Source organism: Aegilops tauschii, chromosome 6 (assembly GCF_002575655.3).
Source record: "Aegilops tauschii subsp. strangulata cultivar AL8/78 chromosome 6, Aet v6.0, whole genome shotgun sequence".
In the NCBI taxonomy this organism is placed as follows: domain Eukaryota; kingdom Viridiplantae; phylum Streptophyta; class Magnoliopsida; order Poales; family Poaceae; genus Aegilops; species Aegilops tauschii.
This window is the reverse complement of record NC_053040.3, coordinates 472,484,421-472,493,138: the sequence shown is the minus strand read 5'-3', so window position 1 is coordinate 472,493,138 and position 8,718 is coordinate 472,484,421. Positions and strand designations below refer to the sequence as shown.

At 47.4% G+C, this 8,718-nt stretch overlaps 1 protein-coding gene across 1 annotated transcript; it reads left to right on the top strand.

Annotated features, from left to right (window-relative positions):
- Positions 1–5,904: 5,904 nt before the first annotated feature.
- Positions 5,905–6,966, top strand: LOC109770923 (BTB/POZ and MATH domain-containing protein 1-like). The gene has a single exon (XM_020329636.1). It carries the CDS (start codon positions 5,905–5,907, stop codon positions 6,964–6,966), a length of 1,062 nt encoding a protein of 353 aa, XP_020185225.1.
- The last annotated feature ends 1,752 nt before the right edge of the window (positions 6,967–8,718 follow it).

Below are 8,718 nucleotides of genomic sequence, written 5' to 3'. Positions count from 1 at the left end.
ATTGAGCCTCGTCATCAATTAACCCGGCCGGGTCAACTTCTGGGGTGAAGGTATGCTTACGAGTCGGAGGGATCAAGCTGATTGCTTCATAGCGTGGAGTGGGGATCCTCTGATTCTCCGCTTCATAGCCCGGCTGATACTTGGTAAGATCGGTGTCATTCCCAATCAGGGTGGCCACCGGGCGCACGCTCTTCACACAGGCAGCGAAATCTTTCTGGTCAAAGGGGGTGCTGGGGGTATCCAAGAGCGATGTCGGCCGGGTCTAGCTCCGGGAGAAAAGCCTTGGCCCGGCTCAAAGCAGCTATAGCTCCGGCTCTTGCAGAGGCCCGTCTTAGCTCTTGGAAGCGCTGAGGAAGAACGGCAAGCCGCCTGAGTACGTCCGCCAGGTGAGTCGGAACCTCATTGGACAGAGCCACAACGGCTAAAGCACATTGTGCCCCGGTGTAGAGTTGCTCCACCAAGGTGTAAACAGCCTTCAGCTTGGTCAGAACATTCTGATTAAGGTTCGAGCTTCTGGGACCTGTATAATAAAGCCAGGTAAGCTGATGGCAATGGTGGGACTTATGGGACATAAGGAATGTAACCTTGGTAAAAAACTTGCAGAATGACTTACCAAAGATTGTGGAGACCATCTGTGACACATGGCGTTTTAAGCCGGAGAGTTCGGCGGTTCTCTCAGTCAGAGCAGCCTCTGCTTGTTCGGCCCGGCTGAGCAAGGCAGTCTTCTCCTCGGCCCAAGTCTTTCTTTCTGTTTCAAATTTCTTCTTCAGTTTTTCTTGTGCAGCAACACTGAACTCAAATTTGGCATTGGCCTTCCGGGTCTCAGTTTCCTGAGTCTTCAGGCGGTTCTTCAGCTCAGAGATTTTAGATTCAAATTTCTTGCAGGCAGCCTATACAAATTCCGGGTTACAGTGTGAGTGATTATTATGCAACATTAAAGTCCCAAGCACTTTGCAAGCAAAGATACTTGGCACTTGGGGGCTAATGTATGCTGAAAGATTCTATTTACAATTGCCGGTTCATGAAGGTAAGCCGGAAGTTAAGTCTACAACATATTATATCATAAGTAATAGACTTGGGGGCTAGCATGGTAAGGATGACTATGGAGTAAGCAAGAGAGTTGTACCTCAGATTTTTGCTGTATCTGCTTCACCATATCAATCTCCAGGTCCCGGCTATTGTGCACTTGACCAATGTAACCAGAAACAATGTCTCCAATGCTCAAGTTAGTATAGTCAGTGATCTCCAGTCTAGCCATGTGGCGCTCCAGCAGTTCTTCTTTGGCAAAGCATCTGGCCAGCACAGTGGGTCTTCCCGGCTCAACATATTCAGTCCGGGTAATCACCACATCCGGGTGATCGGCCGGTTGAGCTGAGCTGGGAATCTCCGGGTTGTCAGAACCCACCATGGTTTGTTCTTCAGTTGAGGCGGCGGTTTTCGGAGCTGGTGCAGATGGCGGCTCAGAGGCAGAGGCATTGGGTTCGGTTAAGTCCGGCTCTTCGACCGGTTTATTTTTCTTGGCCCTCTTGCTGAGCTTGGCTTGGGCACTGAAAGTCAAAAGGTTAGAACAAAAAACATAAGTAAGATAAGCACAAAATGAGATGATTATCATTACCCGGGTGCGGTCTTGAAAGCCGGCAAGTTAGATTGCATGGAGTCACCGGAGGAAGGTGAAGTTTCCTGATAGTTTTAATCAGATGAATTGAGTGGTTGACGAGTGACGCCCGCTAAAGGATGAAAATGGTATAAGTTGGAGATAACCTCAGTCCGGCGCTTTCTTGATGCTTCGGGTAAGCCGGAGGAGAGGTCTGCATCCTTGCTGGCCCGGGTTTGCCTCCGGCTCTCATGAATCTGTTGCTTCAAAAGAAATTGAGGATCTTGATAAGCTAAAGGATGCGAAAATCTTACTTTCCGGGTTACTCTTCGGACTTTCAGCCTTGGCAAGGGATCCGAGTCGGAGGAAAGTATAGTTACCTCTTCAATCACCGGGTTACTCGCTCCGGTATCATCCTGCGGATCATTAGTGTCAATAAGGTGGTTAAAAACAGACGAAAAACAAAAGAAGAGCCTAAAGAATCAAGGGCTACCTCTGACTCGGAGCTATCATCCAACTGAAGCAGCTCTGAGGCGCTAGGCTTACTCCCTTCTTGCGGGGAGCGGCTCTCCTGGCGGCTTTTTTAGCCTTCCTGGCTTTTTTAGCAGCCTCATGGTCATACTTGACCTTCCAGAACTTGTCATTAGCCTGAAAAAATGCAACAAAGGTTTCCTTGAAGTTAAAACGAAAATTGTTAAGATGGAAAGTAAAGTGCTCAGATTGGTAGCTTACCGCCGTAGCCGGGTTAGCTTGGCAGAAGGGGCTTAAGCCGGTCCTCCCGCAGTCTGCTAAGCTCTCGTTCAAGAGGGACTTGGTCATATCGTCAACAACGTCCTCAGGTAGGTCATTGGGGCTGTGCCGCAGAGGGTCATCCTTCCGGCCCGTGTAATCACACATTAAGCCGGGGCGGCGGCTCAAGGGAATCACCCGCCAAGAAATCCAGACCCGGACCAGATCGACGTCGTTAAGGCCATTTCCTAGAAGAGCCTTAATCTTGTTAATGGTGGGGATCAGTGGTTGACGCTCAGCTTGAGATAGTTTGTCTGGCAGGGGGTGATTTGGCTCCAGACGCAGGGCACGAAAGCCGGGCAGAGGGTTCTCGTCAGCCGGAGAGGTATCTTGGCAGTAGAACCATGTCTGGTTCCAGTCCTTTGGGTGGCTTGGCGGCTCAGCATAAGGAAAGAGGCAATCTCTTCGTCGTTGAATGGAGATTCCACCAAGTTCCAAACTAGGCCCGTTGGCGCATTCATTCTGGCGGTTCAAATAAAATAACTCCCTAAAGAGTAGCAGACTGGGTTCCTCTCCAAGGTATACCTCACAAAACACTTGATAGTTGCAAATGTTCGACACGGAATTGGGTCCAATGTCTTGAGGTCGCAGATCAAAAAAGTTCAGAACGTCTCTGAAGAATTTTGAGCCGGGAGGAGCAAAGCCCCGGCTCATGTGATCAGCAAATATCACAACCTCTCCATCTCTTGGTTGAGGTCTTTCTTCGGACGGGTCAGGGGCATGATAAGACATGACCTCCTTCTTAGGCAGATAACCCGTGTTCACGAAATCAGCTAAAGTATCATCAGTAACATTGGATCTCATCCAGTTGCACGTAATGGGTGCCTTGGGAGCCTTGGGCGGCATTGTGAAAGACGAAAGCCTATGACAAAGGGAAATGTCCGGTTCAAAGATAAGCCGGAGGAAGATTACAGTTCAGTATTCAAGTTGGCGGCTTATGAAGGGGCCTAATGACATATGGCTAATTGTGTCGGGTTATCTAAGCCGCTGTGGGCATCATGAATAATTCAAGTTGTTTAAAACTCTGTCACCAATGAGCCGGAAATTTCACAGCGCATGGCCTCGGCCTCTTTTAAGCCGGAGATATGAGCCGCCATAGCTAACAGATGCAATTTTTGACTAAGTGTGGCACAAACAAGTTTCACAGATCGCAGTGATTATTTTGGATCAAACGATCGTCTAGAAAGAAAAAATTTCTAGACCTAGAAAGCTGATACAGAGAAGTTCATGAGCTCTAAGAAGATATCTTTGCAAGTAAAGGGGACATGCTGCTGTTGAAAATGGGTGCGAAACCGCGGCTCTATATGGTTTCTGGATCCAAGGGGGCCGTGTAGGAAGAACTGTAAAGAAATGGCGACGAACTGCGAAGAACAGGGGAGAACGACAAGAACCCTAATGCGGATCTACTGTATGGAGTGGCGAGGACTTACTGGCGTTGATGGGATGCGGAGGTCGCCGCCGTTTTCTCTGGACCGACTCAGGGTGATGCAGCGGCCGAGGTTGATGAAGACGAGAGGCGCGGCGGCGGCGGTGGAGCTCGAGCTTTCGGGCGTCAGAGGAGGAAGACGATGGAGGAGAGGAAGTGAACGAAGGCTTATGGGCCGGGCCTATTTATAAGGCACGGCTGATGAATGGGCGCGAGAAACGAGGAGGCCACGATGTGATTATCTTGCCACGAAAACGCCTCGATTTTCGGGATAGCCATTAAAGATAAGATCCGTTGGGATATGACAGAATAAAAAATGAACTTAATGGAAGATGACGTCACGGCGGGTTACCAAGAATCCAGAAGATGACGTCACGGCGGGTTACCAAGAATCCAGAAGATGACGTCACGGCGGGTTACCAAGGATCCAGAAGATGACGTCACGGCGGGTTATAACTTTCGCACAAGTAGAAGCCGGAAGATTTTCTTTCAAAGGGATTGAAGATTGACATGAACCGGTTCAATCAATCTGGGGCCTAATGTTGAGGATATAACCATTAGAGTCACCCGCCCAGGAGGGGCCGGGATACGTCATAATGATCATCACGTGAAGCCCAGTACCAAGCTTGTGGGTGGCGGATCAATAATGGGCTTAAGACCCGGAGGTGGCTTAAGGACCGTAGTGATAACCCGCCGTTATGGCAAGACTTGTAATGTAAGGCAGGAGTAGTTAAGAGTCCGAGCCGGATACTGTTATAAGCCAGCCGGGACTCTGAGGGCCGTGGGGCGTCAACCTCTCTATATAAAGGGACGACCCGGCGGCGGTTCAGGGAGAGAGACAACAGATCGAGAACCGGGCATAGCGATTAAGCTCCCTGGTCATCAAAACCCTAAGCAATACCACCTCAACTGGACGTAGGCTTTTACCTTCACCGTAAGGGGCCGAACCAGTATAACCCTCGTGTTCCTTGTCCCGTTTAACCCCTTTAAGCTTCCTAGCGGCGATGGCTCCACGACTAAGTCCTAACACGAGGACATCTGCCGTGACAATTCCACGACAAAAATGGTTATATTTATGGTTGTTTTGACATATTTTTCAAACTCACATGCGCTTGTTATCAGAAAAATCGTTTCAACCTTGACGGACAATGCCGTGTGGGTTCGGGTGAGGATTTGAACAAATCTTCGATGTGTGGGGATTTTTGTTTGAAGAAGAAAACCACCAAGGAAACAATTGCATGTCCATCATCACACTTGCAACTATGCATGACAAAAACTGTCTACAAGCGAAAAAGATATTCCTTCCATTCCAAAATATATGGCGTTCTTGACTTTGCATGATCTTTGATGCACGACTTTAACCATTAATATATAGTTCATCGGTTTCTTTTTAGTCTGCATATAATATTTGGTCAAAGTCAAACATTGTGAAGTTTGTCCAACATTATAGAAAAAATATCAACATTCACAATATAAACTCAATATTATTAGATGCATCATAAAATTAATTTTTAGACCATATAACTTTAGTATTGTAGATGTTGATATTTTTTGCTATAAATTTGGTCAAGTTTACGTAGTTTGATTTCAAACAAACCTTATATACACAGTAAAAAGGAACGAAGGGAGTATCGAAGTACATGTATTGAACATGTATAAATGGAATCGTCATAATTGTCTTGCAAAACAATTTTATTTCATATGTCTTTATACTAATTTTATATAGACATTCATTATAGCCAAAGTTATGTGTCGAACGGTTGTGACCCCCTAAAAACACGTTTGGATTATATCTAACTAACTCATGGATAAGCACGATCGACTTTTCCAAACGCCCACACTCCTGAGGATATCTGTTACGGAGTAGTTTTCACCTTAGACATGCAACAGACGCGCAGCAGATCTAGACGCGCCGATGGATCCTATCGGAAAATTCGTCACGGACTGTTTGAGCGATCTGCTCCATCTTCTTGCCTCGTTCCTCCCCTTCCACCGCCGCGCTAAACCCTTGTCGCCCGTAGCACCAAGCGGCGGCGCCCCACCCCCCTATCCCTATGAGAGCCGCGAGCGCCCGATTCCGCGGAGAAGGTCGGCAATGGCGTCCTCCGGAGCCGGCGGGAAGTCCTCGAGGTCCGCCATCGTGGCCGACACGGCCAGCGGGCACCACCTCCTAACCATCCACGGCTACTCCTGCACCAACGTTCCCACCGGACAGAAGATCAGTTCCCAGCCCTTCCAACTCGGCGGCCACCGCTGGCGGATCGACTACTACCCCAACGGCATAACCTCGGCGGTCGCGGATTACGTCTCCCTCTCCCTAATCCTCGCTGAAGATGTCAAGGCGGCGGTGAACGCCAAGCACAGCTTCTGCCTAGCCGGGGAGCCGGAGCAAAGGCAAGTCGGGCGGCTAAGGTCCGCGCCGGTGGTCACATACTCGTCCAGGGGGTGTTGCTTCTTCAACCGCTACTCCACCTTCATCAGAAGGGAGGACCTGCTCAAGTCCAAGAACCTAAAGAACGACTCGTTCACCGTCCGGTGTGATATCGTCGTCGTCCATGGTTACCGCGCCGAGGAGGCTTACGTCTCTGTGCCCCCATGCGACCTGCGGAGGGACCTTGGCAAGCTCCTTGAGACCGAGAAAGGCACCGACGTGGTGTTCGAGGTTGATGGCGAGACCGTCGCGGCGCACTGGTGTGTGCTCGCGGCCCGCTCTCCGGTCTTCGCAGCTGAGCTCTTCGGACCAATGAAGGAGGGCAAGGCCGACGAAGGCGGCATCGTGCGTGTGGAAGACATGAATGTGGAGGTGTTCAAGGCGCTGCTCTGTTTCGCGTACACAGGATCGTTGCCTGAGATGCACAAGGAAGAGGAAGACGTCACCTGCCAGCATCTGCTCGTCGTGGCTGACAGGTTTGACATGGGGCGGCTGAAGCTGATATGTGAGGAGAAGCTGTGTGGGTACATCGACGTAGGCACGGTGGCAACTATCCTTACGCTGGCTGAGCAGCACCACTGTGAGGGGCTGAAGAAGGCGTGCTTCGATTTTCTTGCCGCTCCGACAAATCTGAGGGCCGCCTTGGCCAGTGACGGCTTACAACATCTGAGTGCGAGCAGCCCGTCTCTTATGGCTGAGCTCATGACCAGGTCCTTGCAGCATTAGCTGAGTGATCGATGTCGAGTGGTAATGAGCTAGCTGTCTTAGACTCGGTACATCGCTGCATCTGCGAACTAACCGGGAAGTGCATTTGTAATCAGTGGGCATAGAGTGCTCAGATTTTTTGGCAACGGTAACTCATGGGTTCAGGTTTATTGTCATCAGATATTTCGCTTGTTTTAGCATCAATCTTGCATGGTTTCTGAATGTCATGGCTTCAGGTCTTTGTCATCAGATATTGCGTCGGTTTTGCATTGGATGTTTCTTTACCTAATTGGCTTATGTTATTATCACTTAGTTCTTGTGCTACATGATTTCACCTTATCTTTCTGTGAGATGCAAGTAGTTTCACATTATTCTGTCAGTAATGTCACGCTTGCCAATTTATCATGGATTACTATTTTTCAGGTAGCTGTGTCAGTTGAACCTCAACTGGACATGTTGATGTTGGTTGTCTCGTTATATTATTTCCCTGCATTCAGGATGAGAAGTCAAAATTGTTTCTTATCCAAAAAAAAAATTGTTTCTTATCTATTTTGCCTGTTAATCAACAACTACATTGTTATCAGATAGCTTGATCATTTTATCGATCAACATTACTCCTGTAAATTTCACACTTTGCATTCTCTTTGTGGGTTAAATTTTAAGGTTTGACACTAGCTAGCTGGAAATGAAGAAAAGTTGTAACCCTATGCCTGTATGAAAAAACAGTTGGAAATGAAGAAAAAGAAGAGATTTATTACCCAAGAACTCTGCAGGATATGGTATAACAATCAATACCCACACCCTCATGGATTTGGTGATTTCGGAACAGAAGGCATCATGAAAATTCTCATCAAATCAGTTTGCTTCTAGGATTGTTGTTGTTGGTACATGTTCAGGACAACGTTTTGCTTCTGTTTACCAGAGGAGGCGTAACTTTCGTTAAGGCTAGTCATATTACAAGATATTTTCACGGGGGATGCTACCTCGACTTAGAAAATTAGATATCCAACATTATTTTTTCATGACCTACACGTGGTCAAGGCTGCCTACACAAGATTTGCTGTTGTGTATCAGATTTGTAGTTTGGTGCAAAATAATAATAGTACTGAATTTTCCCTCAAAAAAAATAGTACTGAATTGCAAATAACTGACACCATGGACTGGCTTTACTCAAACTTTGAGTGTCAAAGCTATATTAGGCAGTTTCATCTGTGCCAATTATAGACATTATGCTGGTTTTATCTTCCATTTCTATTCTTTCTCACAGAGGTTTCCATGCATGGTTGATTGATTGAACGTCAAGGATTTTGTTTAATTTCTCTCTAACTTCAGCACCGGCAAAAAAGACTTGAGTATAATGCTCAGTCATGTTGGAATTTAAATATTTTATTTTTTTATTTTCAAACCGATATGTGGTTTATTGAGTATTGATGCCCTGGTCCTCATGATAACTCATTTTCCGGTATTGATTTGGTTTTATGAAGGTATGAAATTCTTCCAAGTGCAAATTCCCATTTCAGAGCAGCAAACAGAGGTTCTCATTTTATAGAAATCCTTCATGCGTAAGTAAATTAACTTGCAAGTAACTAACTAAATTAAAAAAAACACAATGGACTTCGCGGCAGACGTCCGTGAGGCGGAGTGGCACTCTCCGGCGCCGCTACAGGTGATCGGCAACCCCTGGCTGATAGAGGCGAGGGTGTCCCGATCTTTCGATGAGGTGATAACTATCGATTTGGTGGAGACGACTTTGACGATCCGACTACAAACGTG